This window comes from Physeter macrocephalus, chromosome 13 (genome assembly GCF_002837175.3).
Source record: "Physeter macrocephalus isolate SW-GA chromosome 13, ASM283717v5, whole genome shotgun sequence".
NCBI lineage: Eukaryota > Metazoa > Chordata > Mammalia > Artiodactyla > Physeteridae > Physeter > Physeter macrocephalus.
The window spans coordinates 77,772,058-77,794,234 of NC_041226.1; the positions used below are offsets into that span (position 1 = coordinate 77,772,058).

General features: G+C 38.2%; 1 protein-coding gene across 2 annotated transcripts in view; it reads left to right on the forward strand.

Annotated features, from left to right (window-relative positions):
- The window catches only part of TNFSF13B (TNF superfamily member 13b), a 43,144-nt gene that overhangs the window by 7,019 nt on the left and 13,948 nt on the right, over nucleotides 1-22,177 (forward strand). For both annotated transcript variants that reach the window (XM_055089350.1, XM_024123168.3), the window contains exons 4-6: nucleotides 1,673-2,032; nucleotides 2,111-2,198; nucleotides 18,374-18,430. In XM_055089350.1, coding sequence (XP_054945325.1) covers nucleotides 1,673-2,032; nucleotides 2,111-2,198; nucleotides 18,374-18,430 — 505 coding nt within the window. The remainder of the gene's footprint in view (nucleotides 1-1,672; nucleotides 2,033-2,110; nucleotides 2,199-18,373; nucleotides 18,431-22,177) is intronic.

The following is a 22,177-nucleotide window of genomic DNA, read 5'->3' on the forward strand; positions in this document are numbered from 1 at the left end:
TCTTAAAGGTAGCTTGTTCTACATTCCTGTAAGTCTCCTTACAGCTCTCAGGGACAGTTATCATCCCGTCCAACCGATGAGGACACTGAATCACAGGCGGGATTGGTGTCCTTACAGCCACTCCACGTCCAACAATAGCGATTTGAAACCAAAGTCTGTCTGGGTCGAGTCGGGTCGTCTTTTTTTTTTTTTAATTTATTTATTTTTGGCTGCGTTGGGTCTTCGTTGCCGCGCGCGGGCTTTCTCTAGTTGTGGAGAGCAGGGGCTACTCTTAGTTGCGACGCGCAGGCTTCTCATTGCGGTGGCTATGTCTGCCTGGGTGGAGTGGGGTCGTCTTTTTTTTTTTTAATTTATTTATTTTTGGCTGCGTTGGGTCTCCGTTGCCGCGCGCGGGCTTTCTCTAGTTGTGGAGAGCAGGGGCTACTCTTAGTTGCGACGCGCAGGCTTCTCATTGCGGTGGCTTCTCTCGTTGTGGAGCACGGGCTGTAGGCGCGTGGACTTCCGTAGTTGCGGCACATGGGCTCAGTAGTTGTGGCTCACGGGCTCTAGAGCACAGGCTCGGTAGTTGTGGCGCACGGGCTTAGTTGCTCCGTGACATGTGGGATCTTTCCGGACCAGGGCTCGAACCCGTGTCCCCTGCATTGGCAGGCGGATTCTCAACCACCGCGCCACCAGGGAAGCCCATCGTCTTGTATACAGGTTAGATTTTGGGGCAGAGTCGGCCTAATGTGGACGAGCAGATAAGCTGCTTTAGGGAAGGAGCAGTTAATGACGGGACCCAGGCATCTGGAGCTGAGCTAAGACCGATTCTCCCCCAAATGGTGTCAGACGGAGCAGGGACTTGCAGCTCCAGAGGTGGGGACAGCAGAGGTGGGACAGCTCCTGGGGCCTGGCCATTCTGTGGGTGGCTGCCTCTCTAGCAGTGAGTCCCAGGAGGAAGAGGATTACTTAGGGTCCCTTTCAAAATGCATACACCTGCATATAGAGAATCCCCTGTGTACCTAATCTAAATAGGTCCCCAAAATTTAGGCACATTCTTCTTATTACCTTGCTAAGGTGATGGTGGGGAGAGTACTCTCCAGCAGACTTTTATGCCTTGTCTAAGGACATTTCATTTTATTTCCCACTTAGAGACTGTTAATAAATCACTCTCCAGCTGACTACAGTTCAATGCTAAAGTACTTAGCTTATCTGACCTTGGCATTCATTAATTTTATCACACCAGCAGGAACTTATTAATGTTCTTTTCCCCCTTCCCTACAAAGCCACGTGGCCCCAATTGGACCCAGTTCTCTCCTAATGCCTGAGGGGGAGCTCCTTAAACACCTTCCTATCTTAAAAGTTGTCTGGAGTGTGCTGGTCCAAACCCCCAACTCCTTCCCCTCGGTAGATTTAAGGGGCCCGTTTGTGCGTGAGTGTTCTGAGATGCCATTAAAATTCTTACAAAAACTGAAAGTGAAATGAGGAAGACTGATTGAGCAATCACATAGAAGGGCGAATGCCAGGAAGACCTATCGTACAGTAGGGGCAGAGATGCGGCCGGACAGAGAGAAGAAAATTCAGGAGAACTCTCCGGAGGGCGAGCGCCGGGCTGGGCCGTGTAGTCAATGTAGGACATCAACAAACACAGATAACAGGAAATGATCCATTCTCTGTGGTCACTTACTCTAAGGGCCCGAACCTTCAAAGTTCAAGGAGGGAAATGGATGACTCCACAGGGGAGCAGTCACGCCTTTCTCGCCTTAAGACCAGAGACGAAATGAAACTGAAGGCGACAGTCTCCATCCTCCCCCAGAAGGAAAGCCCCTCCGTCCGCTTCTCCAAAGATGGAAAGCTGCTGGCCGTGACTCTGCTGCTGGCCCTGCTGTCCTGCTGCCTCACGGTGCTGTCCTTCTGCCGTGTGGCTTCCCTGCAAGCGGAGCTGGGAAGGCTCCGGGCGGAGCTGCGGGAGCTGCCCGGCGCCCCCCAGGCGGGAGCCGCAGCCCCCGGGGCCGCCCTGCAGGAGGCTGCAGCCACCACCTCCGCCCTGAAAGTGAGTCTGCGGCAGCCCCAGCCCCACGCTCCCGCACCCAGACGCCCTGGCAATAACGGGGGGCTTTTCTCTTGGCAGGGGAGCTTTGCGCTACCAGCTCCAGGAGAAAGCAACTCCAGCCAAAGCAGCAGGAGTAAGCGTGGCCTGCAGGATGCAGAAGAAACAGGTATGTTTGGGGCACAGAAGCGGCTAGGAGTCAGGGGTCCCAGTTCACAGGTGAGGAGGAGAGGGGAGCCAAACAGGACCTAGAAACTTGGAAACTTACCGTCCCAGCCAGGTGTGGCTCCAGGGCAAAGCCAAGCCCTGGCCCATGTAATAGGCCGACCGCATGCTTTTTCCTACAGTGAGCAGACTTTGTGGGGAGAGGTATTCATCTGTGCGGCACTTTAGAAAAGGGGAAAGGGGCCCACATTTCCCCTCAAATAGATAGTTCACTCCTATGTCAGGAGCATCGTCTGGCAGTGCAGGAAGAAAGCACCATGTGCCAGTGTAGAATGAGATTTTGTCAGAGAAGGGCAGCCAGACAGCATCTCCTGGGGGGGGCGTAGCCGCTGTGAAACCACGTGTAGATCACCCCGGAAGCAGGTGCATGTTTGTGCTTTATATGGTGTCTTGCTTTTTTAAAAAAGCTCATTGTACACACACACACACACACACACACACACACACACACACACACAGATTTTAATGCTTTTCTTTAATGTGTGCTTTTCCTGGAGCTCCGCACGTTTATAATCTTGTAATAGTTCCTTAGTGATTGCTTTCTTCCTGCTCCACGTGTTCCACAGAATTGTATGGATTCCTGACACCTCAGGTTTGGTGGGGCCTCCCAAGACGTGATTCATTTCAAGGCTGAAAAAGAGCATTTGAATTGCACTTACTAATATTGCAATTTAACAAATCCTTGGTGCTGTTTCCCTTTTATATTGAAGGAACCTTTTCCTGAGCCCCTAGAATGTGCCAGGCAGGCTTGTACTAGGAGAGGTATCATCACACCTCCTGTTTCCTTTAATCTTCACGGTGAGTGTGAGGCAGACCCAACAGGTGTAATTATTTACCTGTATTTGTACTTCTGAACAGGAGTGCATGAGAGACAGAATGGGTCTCCTATCACACCACACACACACACACACACACAGGATGCTCCTTCTGTAAGCTTATTTTTCACTAAATGCCTTATTCGTGGAAAAAATTCTTCCTCGTTTTATACAACTGTAAATTTTGTATCTGGTTATCATATCTTTGTGCCAATTATCAGAAACAATTGGGTTTAAACATTTTAAAACTGGAAAACACTCACTTTTACTATGCTTTAACACATCGATTATTTTCATATTTTGTGTTTTGTCATCTATATTTTTTACATAATTGAAAAAATTCAGTATATATACTGTGGTATATTTTTGTATTCACTTATTACACAATAAACGTTTTCCTTGTTTCTCAGTAATTCTCACACATCCATATTTATTTCTTATCATTCAATTATTTATCATGATCATTTCCAATTATTTTGATAGAAGGGAACATGCCAGAATTTTTGTGCCGATCTCTTTGTTTCTGAGGAATTTTATGCATATATTCAGTATAAATTCCGTACATGGAATGTCTGAGCCAAAGAGGGTGAACATCCTTGGCACCCTTGCTACCTGTTGCCGTACTGTTTGCAAAATGAATTACAAATGTATGCAATCAGAAATGCAGTGTACAGATTCTCCACATTCTTAGAGCATTTTATCTTTAAAAATATATTTTGGCTAGTTTAGTAGTTGTAAAACAGTGCCTCAAATTTAATTTTTTGCTTGCTTACAAATAGGAATTATCTTCTTTCTGCATATCTTGATAACTTCTAATTTTATCTTCTGCTAATTTTTATTTATAACTTCCCTCATTTGTCCTATTTTTAAAATAATTTTGAATAAACTATATTAGGCATATTGTTTATCAAAATTTTGATGTAAATATTTTCACAATATTTTGGTTTTTTAAACTTGTACAGAGATTTTGCATCTGTATATTTTAATGTGATACACTTTTTAAATTTTCTGTAATACATCACAGCTAAAAATATATTTGTTCATAATCTCTTAAGTAGTTTATCCTTTTCTCTGCCATTTTGACTTTTTTTGTAATTTAGTGTTGTAGTTTGGTATTTAATCCATTAGTCCTGGAGTTTATTTTGGTAGGTCATGTCATACTAACTTCCTTTCTTAGGAACTTCCTTCCTTCCTTCCTTAACTTCCTCTTTCTTCCTTTACTTTTTCCTTCCAAACTGTTGCTAAATATCTCGGCCAAATTCATTAGATGATTCTTTTTAACTCATTTGCATTGGAATGCTTACTGTATTATATTAAGTTCCTCATTCATAGTTGAATCTATTTTGAGACTTTTTTTTTCATTGATTTACTTCCTATTTATCTGTATTAAATATTTTAAGTAATTTTATAATAAAATGAGCTTCAATGCCTAGTAGGGTGAGGATGCCTCAATCTTCTTCAACCTTGTCTGCTAGTATTCCCCTGCCTCTAAATATTAATATTAAAAATAAACCCTAACTTTTCCATTCCAAAGAGGATATAGGCTCATTACAGCAGATTTAAGAAGGAAAGAATTGAGTAAGGAATCAATAACTCCCTGAGTCTCACTTGACCGAAATATGTTCTATTAATATTTTAAAATTTCCTCCCATGTGGATATTTTTTCATATTTGTGTTACTAGGGCATCCAAAAATTGTATACTGACAAAAATTTTCCCCAAATAATTTGTAATTTTTAGAAAGTTTGGAGAATAGCAGAAAGTTCTAACCAATGAATCAGAATGCACCCGGTTTCCATAGCCCAGATGTAGTCACTATGGTCATTATCATGGTTTGCCTCAGATTTTTATAAACCCTAATGTAGGATATATATGGTGTTTATATATATATATAAAACATATATATGTATTGTGTATATATATATATATACTCTATAAATATACTTAGTACATATATATCTCTAAATCTCTCTCTACATATATTTATAACATTCATAGATCCCAGATGAAAGGTTTGAAGACCAGAACCTTAGTGATAGGTAATATCAGTTATTCCCGGTCAATGAAATTGGCTTGAATGTTGTTTTAGACACTATCCTCTTGTGCAGGGAAAATTTATTTTGTTTAGCCTTACTCCAAAATTAATGCCTATATATATATATATATGTGTGTATATATATATATATATATATATATATATATATACCAAGAAGGTTGTCTGAAACGCCATGATTTTTGTTTGTTTTCTGTTTGGTAGGATCCTTTTTTTGGAATGGAGAAAATTCTATGCAGTTTGAATCTAGCAACTTTCTTTGGTTTTAGTTTCCATTCTAGTTGTTGTGATTTATTTTAAGTAAAACTCAAAAGCCAAAGTTATCCCTTTTACTTTCAAAGCGTTAGTTTCTATTTTATTTATTCATTTTCTATAAACGTTTTTGTTGGAATTTTAGAAAAACTGTAATTCTGAAGAAGAAAATGAATTTTCACACTTTGAATTGATATATTCAAGAATTTTTAATATCTCTATTAAATACAGAATTTTAAATTTCACAATAAGACAGTTTTCCTTACATAGGTTTCGCTATTCTTTCACAGTTAAATTAAAAAGGGTTTATTGCTATTAGGAGTCTTAGCATTTTCAAATAGCTTGTTAAACTGCTAAAAAACACAGAATTTTCAGTAAATGATACAGTATTTGATCTCACGCTTATTTTTAAGCCACGTCAGTAGTACACTCAGTGGATTTATACTTAACAGAATTATAATATTATTCTAGATTTTTTCTAAAATACTCTGCTTTCTGTATATACTCTCAACATCAGTTTGCCATTATTTTATAACTGTGTCAAAAAGGTTCACAGCTGAATATTGCTAAGTAACATACCAGAATGTTACTCATTCTTATTTTTCTATAAATCCAACCCAGATTTCACCAGGCATCTCAATTTTGTTGTGTGGATATTCAGTTTGTAAGTAAATTCCAGTATGTTGTGGGCTAGAAGGTCAAACCTCCCCAGCACACAGCAAGCCTAGTTATTGCATTGGTATTTGATACTCATCACATACTACCTAGGAAGGTTGTTTTCTTTTCATTTGTGTATACCCCGTCTGTTCAACTAAAGAGTAGAGACTTCTGTGGTCTGGTCCTATTTCTCCTTTTGTATATTCATCATGACACTTGCACCCTGTAGGTAGTCCATGAATGTGTGTTAATCAATTTGGGGCTCAATATCAAATAAGATAGAATGATTTGGCATCAATTTTGGGGGGAAGGGATTTTCCCATATTTCTTCATTTGTCAGGTTTTGATCAAAGGCCGTCTTATGAATTTTTTTTTTTTTTTTTTTCGGTACGCTCTGGACGCGCAGGTTCAGCGGCCATGACTCACGGGCCCAGCCGCTCCGCGGCATGTGGGATCTTCCCGGACCAGGGCACGAACCCGTGTCCCCTGCATCGGCAGGCGGACTCTCAACCACTGCGCCACCAGGGAAGCCCGAAATTTTTTTAACTTGACCTTTAAAATAACTAATTAACCAAAGAATGAGCATGCTCATAACGCTGAAGTCGCAGGGGCAGTCTGGAAACCCCTTGCCTCAGACTCTCTTGGTGCACCAGGTAGAGGCACTATTTGGGCTCATTGAAAAGTCATAGAGAAGCTCCCATATTCTGCAACTTCGTTAACTATAATTTCATGGGGTTTTAGCTTAATTTTTTTAAATTTTAATTGACATATTATTTACATACAGAAAAGGGCATGTATCTTCAGGAGACAAGTCAGTGAAATTCAGAAGCTGAACAGCAGTAGATGAAGGGCAGACATCGCCATCAGCCTACACACCCATTTAGTATTTCTTGCAGACCACCCCCGGAGTAAACGCGCTGCTTTTACTTCATTCTAGAATTTGGTACTGTGGCTCCAGTTTTGTTTTTCTTAATTATGTTGTGTTTCAAATGAAAGTCTCAGTAAGTTTCATGGGTTTCATAAGATAATTTCTGATTATAATATAACAAACAATGTGGGGAAATCCAGGATTAAAATTGCCAAACGGCTTACAATAGCCAAAAATTCACTTTTAAGCCCATAAGTGTATTTGGAGATAGTCCCAATTAAAAAAACAAAAACAAAACCACTAAAGTGACATGGCTTTGAAAATATTACGCATGAAAATTTCTTCACAGATGAAATCATGGTGACCCATGTTTTGAACCTGCACTTAACTATAATTCTATTCATTTCAAGAATCCAAAGATAAGCATCTTCAGAGTCCATCAAGAAAGTGAATTCTTCCAAATGGGTTCCTACTGAATTAAAACAGTTTATTAATAAAATTAGGTGGCCTTTCATTTTTTCCCTTGTTATTCAGTAGGGAATTTAAAAGTGATCAGAAACCCATGTATTTTAGATTATAGAAAGACAAAAATTATTTTTTATTAATAATGTTTATTATACTCATCTCAACTGTAATATTAAAAATAGTGGTGGGGCTTCCCTGGTGGCGCAGTGGTTGAGAGTCTGCCTGCCGATGCGGGGGACACGGGTTCGTGCCCCGGTCCGGGAAGATCCCACATGCCGCGGAGCGGCTGGGCCCGTGAGCCACGGCCGCTGAGCCTGCGCGTCCGGAGCTTGTGCTCCGCAACGGGAGAGGCCACGGCAGTGAGAGGCCCGCGTACCGCAAAAAGAAAAATAGTGGTGAAAGGGCCTTCCGTGGCAGTCCAGGCTTAAGACTCTGTGCTCCCAATGAAGGGGGTGCGGGTTCTATCCCTGGTCGGAGAACTAAGATCCCCGTGCTGCATGGCACAGCCAAAAAGTTAAAAAAAAAACCAAAAAACAAAAAAAGGAATGAGGTGGTGAAAGCATGAGCATTTCAAAGAAATATAAAAACAAGAGCAGAAAAATTTGCCCATATTTTATCTTTCAAATATTTCTTGTAAAATTCTGACCAATTTACTATATTTTTCTCCATTTTAAAATAAACTTTTTAGTTTGAAATTATTTTAGAATTACAGGAAAGTTGCAATAACAGTGCAGTGAGCTGCCATGTATCCCTCATGCCGTTTCCCCTAATGTTAACATCTTATGTTACCATGGTACCTTTGTCACAACTTAGAGACGAACATTAGGATTTAACTGAACTCCTGACTTTATTTGAATTTCACCAGCTTTTCCGCTAAGGTCTTATCAGGTTCCGGGAGCCATCCAGGACACCAGAATGCATTTAATAGTTTTTAAAAATCAGAGTTTTGAATATAATGCACATAAATTAACACCTAATAGTATAACTAAAGTATTTCTCTGGGGTAAACATTTTTGTTGTTAAACATAAAGATATCAATACTATTAATATTTTTGTAATATTAATATTTCTTTCTTGAAATCCATAGTCCATTTCCTTTGCAAGAAAAGATGGGGTGTCTGAGGGGTCTGTAACATCCAGTCTTTGCTTCATCGGCATTTCGGGCTCAGCTGTAACTTACAAGGCTGTAAAGTGAGTGTTAAAAGCATGCCGTGTATAACTCAACCATCCAGTTTTTCCCCAGATGAGGCTAACGGCAGCCTCTTACCCAGCAAGGGTGTGTTCCTTCCTAGAACAGAAACAGCTGGCTGCTGTCATGGTGATCTTTGACCAGAATCTTCCCTGAGTGTTATTTTTCTTTTCCCCTGCTTCAAATAACGAGAGCCTTCTTTTCAGTGTTGCAAGAGCTGGATTCTGTTCAATTTCCACAAAAGTATTTAAAATGAAAATAGTGACCTGGTAACCAAACCTTTGAACCCTGTTCTTATCAAGTTTAAAGTTTTGGGAAACAGAAGAGCCAGGAAGCGAACCAACCAGTGCAGCCAGAAGCGATATTGTATCTCTTCCAATCTTCCCTGACCTAGGAGGTCCAAGCACTGTTCTAGTTGTTGGGTATTGATTAGAAGACAAACAGATAAAAGTTTCCCATGCATTGGAGATTACATTGCAGTGAGGTGGAAAGCCATAGAAAATAATCAATAAACATAATTAATGAGGAAATTATAATACTAAAAAATGTCAAATACATTGCAAAAGTGAAAAATTTAGGGCAGGGTTAAGAGAATCAGCAGAGTGAAGGGTGAAGAAGGGTAAGAGGACATGTCTGTATTTTAAATAGGGAGGCCAGGGTAAGTCCATATAATTCCTGAAAGCTCAATAATTCTTTATACTTTCAACATTAAAAAAAATTGCAGACATACCTAGGTATTTTAAAAATAAATTCATAATGTCGAGGGATGCAGTCTCATTAATAAGTCATAGAAATGGTATTAGTTTTAATGGTTAATTATGCTTTTTATAGGTCAAGTCCTACTTACAGGATCTGCATTGGGCAGCTGCTCTTTTGTTGTGGTGGGATTTCCTTTGACCTAAATAGACATTTCTCCCAAGAAGAGATACAGATGGCCAACAAACACATGAAAGGATGCTCAACATCACTAGTCATTAGAGAAATGCAAATCAGAACTACAACGAGCTATCACCTCACACCAGTCAGAATGGCCATCATCAAAAAATCTACAAACAATAAATGCTGGAGAGGGTGTGGAGAAAAGGGAACCCTCTTGCACTGTTGGTCGGAATGTAAACTGATACAGCCACTATGGAGAACAGTATGGAGGTTACTTAAAATACTAAAAAAAGAACTACCGTATGACCCGGCAATCCCACTACTGGGCATATACCCTGAGAAAACCATAGTTCAAAAAGAGACATGCACCACAATGTTCATTGCAGCATTATTTACAATAGCCAGGACATGGAAGCAACCTAAGTGTCCATAGGCAGATGAATGGATAAAGAAGATGTGGCACATTTATACAATGGAATATTGCTCAGCCATAAAAAGAAACGAAATTGAGTTATTTGTAGTGAGGTGGATGGACCTAGAGTCTGTCATACAGAGTGAAGTCAGTCAGAAAGAGGAAAACAAATACCGTATGCTAACACGTATATATGGAATCTAAAAAAATAAATGGTTCTGATGAACCTAGGGGCAGGACAGGAGTAAAGACGCAGACGTAGAGAATGAACTTGAGGACACAGGGAGGGGGAAGGGTAAGCTGGGATGCAGTGAGAGAGTGGCATGGACATATATACACTACCAAATGTAAAATAGCTAGCTAGTGGGAAGCAGCCACATAGCACAGGAGATCAGCCCAGTGCTTTGTGACCACCTAGAGGGGGTGGTATAGGGAGGGTGGGAGGGAGATGCAAGAGGGAGGAGATATGGGGATAGATGTATGTGTATAGCTGATTCACTTTGTTATACAGCAGAAACTGACACACCATTGTAAAGCAATTATACTCCAATAAAGATGTTAAAAAAATAAAAATTCCTTAAAGGACATATTAAAAAAAAAAGTATCCCCATTTCTGAGGAGTTAGAGAAGAAACAGACTTTTCTCAAAATAGAGGAGACACCTACTGTGCAAAGCTCTGAGGTAGGCTCTCCAGAATATACAGAAAAGGGGAGAGAAATGAAATGAAATTAGCCGAGTATGGTCCATGTGAAAGCTCTGGGTTAGGCCCTGTGGACCTATGATTATCATTTGCCCTCTTCATAACCCTGCAGTGCTGGCATTATTGTCTGCATTTTAGGTGAGAGAATTGAAGCCCAGGCACAGCCAACCCCTCTTTTCAGAAACCCAGTACTGAGTTGGAGAAATTTTTAAAAACTAATGTAAATTTGAAGATAATAAATAACAATTAAAAAATAACAATGTCTTTTGCCTTTACAAAACACATGCAAATTATGACTTCAACTAATTCTCACAACACTATGAAATAGGTATTTTTTTTTTCAGTTTACAGATAAGAAAAAATATTTCAAAATTAAGTGTCAATCTCATGATTAAATAACTAATTGGTTTAAGAGCTAAGGTTGAATTTATTATCTCGACTATAAATTCTGAGTTTTTTTGATCACGTGAGCTATATGTGCTTAACGTTCAAATAAAGCACCAGTTTTGAGAAAAGTTATTGGATCCTGGAGGAGCCTAAATTATTATTAATATTATTACCAGTGAGAAGGATGGCTAGTTATGGAATCACAGAATGTCAGTAGTGGAGATCACAGACTGAAAGATTATCTAGACCATGGTCGAGAAGAGCTGAGCTGGGTTTTAAAGGTTAAGTAGATGTGGGTAAGAGGAGAGTGTATCCAAGGTATGGTAACAGTAATAAAACAGGAAATAGAAAAAAATACAAGAAGAGACCTTATTATAGTAAGCGGCCATCTCCTTGGGGATTTTTGCAAATGCTGATTGATTGAAGTTCAGGCTTTCCTCTTCTCTCCGTCCCTCTCCTCTGACTATCCTGTGTCAGGGAGACAAAGAAATGGAAAATAACTGCTTCATGGTATCTGCTGACACAAGTTGTGAAGCTGCACTTCAGCTCATCTTTGTTCTCTTCTATCTGCTACCCTAGAGCTTCTTCTGGCAACTAGAGACGAAGAAATTCTAGAGAAATAGCACACAACCATTTACTTTTAAAAATATTATAGCGTGCTACAGTTCTCTGGATGACGTTTCAAAAACTTATTGAGATTATTCGTTACGAAGAATGTTTTCCATAAAACCATGGACCCAAAGATTTATTGTTACAGAGTTTAGACATCATGGACATAGTTTTTTTTTTTTAATGGAAACTATTTTCCCTAAAACATTAATTCAATTTGATTTAACATGTATTATAAATTTGGATGTAAGGATGGGGCTTTTAAGAATTATTTGGAAAGGTTAGATGTTGGTATGATGTCTACTTTCTTTTCTAAATTGTTCCACAGATTTTTTTTTAATGTGCTGTAAATCAGACACTGCAAATTTGTAAATGATGGCCCTTAATATGAAGTGACTCACAGTCTAGGGATGGAAGCAGTTATAGAAACAACTAGTACATATAGTGAAATGTATTTCAATAGATGTACGTACAAAGTGTAATGGCATCAAATATTTAGCTAGAAGGATCAGGGAAAGATTTGATATGTGACCTGAGCCCTGAAGCATGAATGAGGTTTCACCAGTTGGAAAGGTAAGGAATATTTAGCCGTAGGGAATGGCAGATACAAAGTCCTGGAAACATGAAGACGACCTCCTGTTCTGAGAAGGTGTGTTTAAGTACAGCGGGGGTGGGAGAGGAGGGTCATGAAGCTGTGCAGGTAGACTTGGATTTTGTGTGCAAAGAAACCCTTTGAAGGAATTATAAACATGAAAAGGACAAGATAGGATTTGGGTTTAGGAAGATAATTCTGGAGGAAATGCAAGTGATGGACTAGGAATTGTAGAAAATGGAAGAGGCACAACTAGGTAGGCTAAGGTAATTGTGAAGAATGGTGAGGGTAAAGATCTGAATTTAGGCTACGATTCTCCCCATCTTACCATTTCTCCCTCTTTCTCTCCCTCCCTCTCTCTCTCTTTCTCTCTCTCTTTCCCTCTCTCCCTCTCTGTCGCTCTCCTTCAGCCAAGCTTGCCACCGTTCAAAGAAGCCTTCCTCATTGGATCAGACGTCTGGGCACTATCTCTCTTACACTTGCAATTTTAATTCTGTTTTGGTGCTACTGATTCATGCCTGTTCTTGCCATTAGATTGTCAGCTCCATGGGGGTAGGAATTATATCTCCTTTTTTTTGGTATCCCTAAGTGCAACATGTGACACAAATCTAGTGCTCAGTAAAATTGTTGAATGGATGAATGAGAAATGAAATCTTAATTGAACGAAAGTTGAAAGTTCAGACCACTAGGACTTGGTTATTAGTTGAATTTCAAGATTGAGGAGGAAGGAATAAGGCATGTTTATAAAGTTTCTAGTTTGGGCAACTCAGAGAACAGTCATATATCCACTAAGAGAGAAAACAGAGAAGGAGTGAGAGGTGAGTGTGTGTGGAGAAGATCAAGAAATAGATTTGAGGCAGATGAAACTTGAGGTATCACTATGGCGTTCAGGTGGGAATGTCCAAGCGGGAGTTGAAAATGTAACAGCCAACTGTGCAATTTATTGCTACCTTTCTCCAGATAGTCAGGTGTATTTCTGTTTTTGGTTTTATCTTCCTTGACTTCAGACCTGTTTGCACGTTGTGTTATGAAGCTAATGTCCTTCACTGGTAAGTTAGCGATACCCAGTGCCTTCTGAGTATGCGTCATTAATAAAGTGAAATATCCTAAAATAATGCAAAGAAGTCATGACCGAGGAAAAAACATATCCTGTGGAGATAAAGACAGCTATAAAATTGGTAATTTTAAGTTAAAATATTTGAGCATTTGCAACATTCAACAACATTAGATGAAGATGGTATTTTTGGGGTTTTTTTTTTATCTTTGTTACTTTATTCTTATGAGGCTATCCAGAGGGCTGCCACCTTACATATCCTGCCTTACTTTAGTCATAGAACATGATTATATTATGAGTGGCACATGGCAAGTTCCAATTCATGTCAAGACTCTTTCTGTGCACATATATACGCAGAAAATCTTCAATTCAAATATATTTCTTTACTTCTATCAGTTATATTTATTTCTACTTTATCAGCTTCATTCCAAGCCCTCCAAAGATTCAGCACCCCTTTCTCACTTCCCCAAGACCATTATAACACTGCCATCTTTGTGAATTCCCCAGAATTGAAAACCTGCTTTTATTATTAGTTTTTAATTCTCCTTCAAGCACATATACTCATTAGAAACTTTTAAATTTTTTTCACAGTTTGTCTTGGGTGCTCCACTTATATAATTGCATTTTAGACCAAATCGCCCACATATTTATTACCAGTCAAGAGCTGAACCTTGGCTTTCATTCTCCCTTTACAGCAGTTCGTTCTACGCATAGACACATGTATGATCTTTCTCAAGCACAACATATATCAGGTAAGCCCCTCTCAAGATTAAGAATTCCTAATATTTTTTCTAGTTTCTAGTAAGTCAAATACAGACTTCTCAACCTAGCTCTCTAGAAATTCTTTCAAAACTCTCTCAATTCATTGTTTTTGTAAGTTACCAATGAGTAACTTAATAAATGTTGCCAGTTACACAAACTGCTTATCCCTGATCAAATAAAAGTTTATAATCCAGTTTCCACCCCTAAAATTTTGTCTTCCCATTCCAGTAGAAATGTTTATCCTAAAACCATGATTTATTTGATTTCTTCATAAATCTGTGTCCAGCATTAGGTCAATATTTAGATCTTTAAGGGATTTCTCTTAATTAAACTTTTCCAGCCACTGATGATTTATTCAAAACTAGCTCAAGAAAATTCCAACTCTTACATTTGTCATGACTTCCATGTACGGAATGAAATCTCTACAGAAATGAAGAGAGGCATCATCTTCAGAGTCCTCATTCTTGAAAAATGTACAATGTAATAAGTAAGACAACAGAAAAAAGAAGAAAGATAGAAGATGAAGGAAGGGCATCTCATTCAGACTGAAGAGCTTAGAAGAAGCTTCTTGAATGAGATGAGTGAGAACTATGGGAGTTAGTGGGTGTAGGTCATATGGACAGGACACGAGTAATGGGAAAAGCTCATTGTGGGATGCTTTTCATGGGAACGACGCATAATCTGCAATAATTGCATTATTTACGGTAGTTTCTGTTAGATTTAGCTTTGTTGAAATAATGTATAATAAACTGGATTCCAGTTTGAAAAGGTTTGGTTCCAACACAGAAAACAATACAACAGATATTAGCAATTCCATAAACCTATAAATCTCTTTTCCTGATTAAAAGCCACTTTAAAAGGTGGCTTTCAATCTCAATCAGTCCAACCACTATTCTAATTGTGAAGTTGATTGGATTTTATTATATCAAATATTGAGCAATAGCAAATGACTTTTGTCTAAAAGTTCTTATTTTAGGAATTCTCTTTTGTAAGCTAGTTTTGTCATCAATATAATGTCTTGTTTTTAGAAATATTTTTCACATGGTTTAATATTATGAGTAAATTTTCTTATGCTGTAAAAATGTACTTAAGATTAATTATCTGTGGTTCTCACATCATTATAATATGAGATATATATACATATATATATATATTTAGAAATATGTGTCTCCCCATTGACACAGAAATGTTTTAATGTATGCTACTGCCTTGCTTAGTTAAAAAGATAAACCATTCTCAAACTCTTGTATAATTCCCCTCAACTGTAGCAACAGGAAAGATGTGTGAAAGACATTTGAAAACCAAACACAGTCAATTAATACTACAGTTGTTATCAATATTATGTTTCTTATATTAGACTATGCATTCTCAAAACTCTTGTGGTTGGATATCTGTGCTATCGGGAGATACAAAAACAGTTCTGCTCTCTTTTGGCCAACTTTTTGTAAGCAATAATCTATAGTCTAAAATCAGATCTATGTTGAATTGGAAAGAGAGTCCTAAAAGACTGAACTGGAGATAAGTTGATAATAGATATCAAATTTCCTTAAAAGGAAGAGTTGAAAGCTGAAGAGGTAAGGAGCACTGATAGGGTTGATGGGACCTGAACAGCATCTAATGAGGGCAGGATGGAAAGTCCTGTTCTTATTTCCAAGAACTTATCTCCTTGAAAAGCCCAGTGACTTTCTCTGGAATAAGGAAAACTAATGAATAGCACTAGCTTTAGTGAGTATAATTCAAACACTACTCTTGAACTGTCATTTTATTTTATTTTATTTACTTTTTAATTTTTTTATTTTTTGCGGTAAGCGGGCCTCTCACTGTTGTGGCCTCTCCCGTTGCGGAGCGCAGGCTCCGGACGCGCAGGCTCATCGGCCATGGCTCACGGGCCCAGCCGCTCCGCGGCATGTGGGATCTTCCCAGACCAGGGCACGAACCCGTGTCCCCTGCATCGGCAGGCGGACTCTCAACTACTGCGCCACCAGGGAAGCCCTGAACTGTCATTTTAATATCTCATTTTCTTTTCTGAAGAGTATTTCATGAAATAAAAATTTCTCTCCATAGTGTATTTTCTTCTAAAAGTTAGAATTTCTGCTACTGTGTGATAGAATAGACCATAGTTTTTCAATGTGTAGCTTGTGGCCAAGTTTTAGTTGGGCTTTGGAGATTAAAATTCAGATATTTTCATAGCAGTTTGGTAGTTTCCAGGCAGCACTCATTAGGTAAACCCCTTTCTGTCTAAATAGAAAAGGTAAGTCTCCTACAGGAGTTTGTGGAAACAGTCAAAGGAGAGGACTAATTGGAATAGTATTTCTAAGGACTTCCCTGGCGGTCCAGATGTTAAGACTCCGCGTTTCCACTGCAGGGGTGCAAGGGGCAAGTGTTGGATATCTGGCTGGGGAACTAAGATCCCAGGTGCCTCGTGTGGCCAAAAAAAAAAAAAAAAAAAGAAATAGTATTTCTAGTATTTCCTTGGGCCCTTTATCAGCTTCACTTGGTCTTCTTGCTCTCCTAATGTCCTTCCCTTGTGTTCCCAGTTTATTTGGTTTGATGCTACTAAGAACAATACCACTAGTAATAGCCAAGATTGACTTTGCAATTATTATGTCCCAAGTACAGTCCTAAATGTTTCAGATGTATTATCTCACTTAATCTTTACAACATGCATGCACGTGACAAAGGAAAGATGGAAAATTTGGAAATTTAACTTTGACTTTCATCAAGATCCTCTTCTTTTTCATTGTGGAGGAAAGATTAGAGCTTTTCATGCTCTGATTGGCCCTTGCATCCCTCACAAAACTTATCATGGTGCCTTGTATGTAGTAATTCCTCAAGAAGTGTTTGTTATAAAACTAGGTTTAATATGGTGACTCTAGAACTTGTGCTTTTCAGACTTTGGCTGCTTTGGATGTTCTGTTGATCCTTTCTTTCAAGCTGTCCTTATTCACAGCTATTCTGCCTGTTACGATGCTTTTCCATATTTTCTGTGGCAGAGGGTCTGCCATAGTAACTGCAGTAATGAGTCACATTTCCCTGCGGCATAGACATCGCTGCCGTTGTTTTCCAGGTCAATAAAAGAACCACAAAGTGGCCAAAATGTTCTGCTCCTATCCAAACCATCACATTAACATAAAAATGTGTTAGAAAAGTCTCGTGGTTATAAAGGAATTGCAGTTTTTAACATTATAGTTCCACCTTTATATACCAAGGGAAATTTCTTAGCAGATTTTCGTATGTGATCACTGCCTGTAACAGTATTCTTTTTAGGCCTATGCATTTGCACAGCTTCAGAATATTACGTAATTATTACATCTGTTATTCCATGTTTTCCAGTAGTGACTTACAGCAGGAACTCTCCACTGTGTTAATAAGCTCTTAAAATGTATACATTGCGAAGCATGTTTTTAAAGCATTACTTCAACGCAGAATAAAATACTTGCTATATAATAAACAATCTAAACTAATATTTTCTTAATTTAAAATAGGCACACTTAGGTTCATGTTCCATATTTTTCATAGATATTTACTGCTTTGTTTTCTTTTCCTACAGGCAGTGTACCTATTTTGCTTTTACCTGAAGGCATTGTCTTTATTTAGTAGAGTAGTTATGTATTCTTTGGAATACTCTGTGTAATATTCTATATGTGATGTGTGATGTGAATTGATGCTTCCCAGAAGCTTTACTGGTGATGCAGAGTCAGGGAAATCTTCCATTTTATCTTAAAAAGAGGTTGTAGCTCTCTTTCTCTTTCTAGTCCAAAACATATTACCAAAAGCCTGACTTTGGCTCCACAGTGAAACAGGCGTGATTAAATTCTGGTCCTGTCACTTTCTATCCCTGGGGACTGGACAAGTTGTTTACACCTTCCATGACGTAGTTTCCAGTATATAAATCTTGGGATTTTTGTGAAGTTGCCTGGATTTATATTAGCTCAATGCATTTTAGCAATTATTTTTATTTTCAGTAATGTTAATAGTGGTATTTTCAGTACTAGTGAGTTATTACTTAATGTTAGATTTTTTAAAACAAAAAATCATTTTAGAGTAATCTGATAATTTGGCTTGTGTATTTGAGGGAATTGAAAAATAAATGACAGTGGCTAAACTTGCTTTCTATACAGGCATAACATTTTAGAATAAGTTAAGCTAAACTGTTCAGATGATATACTTACTGTATTTCAACAGCATATAAAGTTTTTCTAAAGCTTGAATTTCAAGTACATATTGTATTTCAAGTACAAGTTATATTAAGAACCTGTGGGCACATTTCCTAAAGTAATTTTAAGAGCAGCATACAGGCATTATAGAAAGTATAACTGATTTGGTGTCACTGGAAGAGTGGGTTTACAGCTTTGTATTCTTGGTCATCTTTATTCCCTTACTATTTCTATTCAAGTAACTAAAATGATATATTTTTGCTTTTCAGTCACTCAAGACTGCTTGCAATTGATTGCAGACAGTGACACGCCTACCATACGAAAAGGTAATAAAATATTCCCAGAAACGTTTCCACTTAGAATTCAATTCAGTCCAATAACCTGTACATTTCAAGTCTAAAGATCGTATTCAAACTCCATCGCAAATCACCTATCTGCCTCAAAATTTCTTACAATCAGATTTAAAATAATAAATTTATTTAAAATGATTGGGGAGTAAATATTTAGGTTAATGTAATAACCTAACAGAGAATTACCTTAAGGATACTAATACGTACAAATTTTAAATAAGTAGCACATGATAAAACAAAATCAGTACTAAATCAAATTCAGTATTTTATTATTTAGAAATGATTTTGGCTTCTATGGTGCCTCAAGATCCTCTTCACACATATTCATTCTCTGTTATATTAGGTTGTAGAATATTACAATAGGATGACGATAAAACTGAACATACATTTTATATTAATTTATCAATAAGTATATGTGCAAATAAATATAACATTTTTGTGATAAATCTCCAGTGTGAAATTATTGCTTTATATTTTACATATACTGGTTAAAAACATACACTGTTCCAGTTACTGTGTGGGTATTGGGGCTCAGCAGTGAAACATATATATAGGTCCTCATTTTTATGGAATTTACCTTCTCATAAAGGGAAAACAGAAAAGCAAACAAATGAAAGAGTAAAATGTAGAATGATAAAATTAAATGGTATGGAGAAAAATAAAGCAGGCGGGGGGCAAGGGAATATTTGGGTTTTGAACCACAAGGGGGAGTTCAGAAGTGTCAGGAAGTTAAGCTGGGGGCCAGGAGTGGAGACACAAGAAAGATAATGAATTTGGATTGGGCTTTGCAATGATTCCTGGGAATGCTACCTTTCATCTGTATTTTTCTATGTGACTTTAATTATCCTAAATGTAACCCAAATACTAAAATATTTGAAATTCTCTTATTATTTATTGTTCTGCATTTTCCAAAGTCATATGTTTGCAACTTTTATTAGGTAGCAAATTGTTCCCTAAGAATTAAAAGAGCCAGAAGAAGACCCTAAGGACCAATTAAAAAATATAACTTGGAAAAGGTTTGTTTTACACATTTGGCCAAAACCAAAAATGCTATAAATCATGCAAAAAAATGCAGCTGCTCCTCCATTGTGAGCTTGAATTTCACAGAGTGTTGTGATCTTCCTGGCGTGGTGGCTGCTCTACATTGATCCTCCTTGGAAGATCTGGGTGCTTATCTGGGTGCTTTGCCATTTGGGCTGATGCGTTGTGATGCCAGTAAACCTTGGACGGGTAAATGTTAGTGTGTGTGGACATTGCAGCAGTACTGCTTTACTGCATCCTATAAGTTTTGGTATGTTGTGTTTTCATTTTTATTTGTCTTAAGATATTTTTCAATTTACCTTTTGATTTCTTTTTTGACTCCCTGGTTGTTCAGGAGTGTATTGTTTAATTTCCACATATTTGTGAGTTTTTCAAATTTTCTCCTGGTACTGATTTCTGGTTTCATACCATTTTAATTGGAAAAGATGCTTGATATCATTGCAGTCTTCTTTAATTTGTTAAGACTCATTTGGTGTCCTAACATTTCATCTATCTTAGAGAATTTTCCTTGTGCACTTAAGAATGTATATTTTGCTACAGTAGGCTAGAATGTTCTCTATATATCTGTTAAGTTCGTTTAGTCTGTAGGGTTGTTCAAGTATGCTATATCCTTACTGATTTTCTTTTGGGTGATCTATCCATTGTTGAAAATGGGGTACTGAATTATCCTATCGTTGTTGTATTGCTGTCTATTTCTTCTTTCAGATCTGTTAATATTTGTTTTACATATTTAGGAGCTCCCCTGTTGAGTGCATATATATTTATATTTGTTATATCCCCTTGATGAATTGATCCATTTATCATTACATAATGACCGTCTTTGTCTCATGTGACAGGTTTTGACTTAAAGTCTATTTTGTCTGATTTAAGAAAAGCCACTTCTTCTTTCTTGTTTACCATTTGAATGGAATATTGTTTTCCAACCCTTCACTTTCAGTCTGTGTGTGTCCTTAAAGCTACAGTGAGTCTATTGTAGGCAACATATGGTTGGATTTTGTTCTTTCCAATCCATTCAGCCACTCTATGCGTTTTGACTGGGGAATTTAATCCATTCACATTTAAAGTAATTATTGATAGTGAAGACATTATTTCCCTTTTGTTAATTGTTTTCTGTCTGTTTCACAGTTCATTTGTTCCTTTCTTCCTCTCTTAATGTCTTTCTCTGTGTTCTTTGATTATTTTTTGTAGTGGTATGCTTTGATTCTCTTTACATTTTATGTATCTACTACAGGTTTTTATTTCTGCTGACCATGGGGTTTACATAAAACAACCTAGTGATAATAGTCTGCTTTAAGCTAATAACAACTTAACTTTGATCTTATCCCAGAACTGTACTTTTACTTCTCCCTCCCCTACACTTTAGCTTGTTAATGTGACAGCTTACATCTGCTTATCTTGTGTGTCTTAACACATTATTGTAGTCATAATGCTTTTTTAAAAAAATACTTTTGTCTTTTAACTTTTATATTTACTAGAGTTGAAAGTGATTTACAACTTATTATAGCCATTTCTCTCAGGTTGTTTACTGGAGATTTTTTTTCTTGCTTTGTGTTGTGTTTTCTTGATTCCTCATATTCCTTGTAGATTTGCTTTGTTGTCTGTGCATTTGAAGAAGCAGCTACTTCTCCCCATCTTCTTGGACTGATTTTGACTGGGATACACTTTCACTGTCAGCAGTGCTCAGTGTTAGTCACTCTAAGGCTGGGAGCAAAGCCCCTTTGCGTCCTTCCTTCCCTCCTGAGGAAAAGTATCAGTTCTCTTCTTTTCCACAATCATGACAAAAAAATTTCCGACTATCATAAGGGGATGCACTCCCTTTTTTTGTTTCTAGCTGTCTCAAGGGACCAAGATCTTTTGGTTGTTCAGTGCTCAGTATGAGGCAAGATAGAAACCAGTTCCTCATAAGGCACCCTGGGAGGCCATGAGGCCTTGTGCACAGTCCAACCTCACCATCCCTCCATGCGAGAATCATGGGCTGAGGCAGTCTTCTTGGGGTGGAGCTAAGCCTGTTTGGAGGAGGGACTGATGTGAGTAAATTGAAATTGCTTTTCTTACCTGTATAAATATGACTGCTTCTCAGTTTGTGCTCCTCTAGGCTGCTTCTACTTCTTAGCTGGATCCTGAATGTCTCTTCATGGTATTTTGATAACAATATTATTGTTAAATCAGCATTTCTGTGGAGGGATGAGGGGTAAGTCTCCCTACTCTACCATTTTACTGGCATAATTCCTCATTCAGAACCTTAAATATGTCATCCCACTGCCTTTTGATTACATAGTTTCAAGTAAGAAATCAGCTGTTGATCTTATGGAGCATCCCTTGTACTTGAGGAATTGCTTTTCTCTTGCTACTTTTGAAATTCTGTGCTTGCCTTTGTCTTTCAGCTGCTAGTTATAATGCATCTTGGTATGGATCTCTTTAAGTTTATTCTCCTTGAAATTCATTCAGCTTTGTGGATATGTAGATTCATTCTTTCTACAAAGTTGGGAAGAGTTTGACCATTATTTTTTCAAATATTCTTTCTGCCTTTTTTTTTTTTTTTTCGCGGTACGCGGGCCTCTCACCGCTGTGGCCTCTCCTGCTGCAGAGCACATGCTCCGGACGCGCAGGCTCAGCGGCCATGGCTCACGGGCCCAGCCGCTCCGCGGCATGTGGGATCCTCCCAGACCGGGGCACGAACCC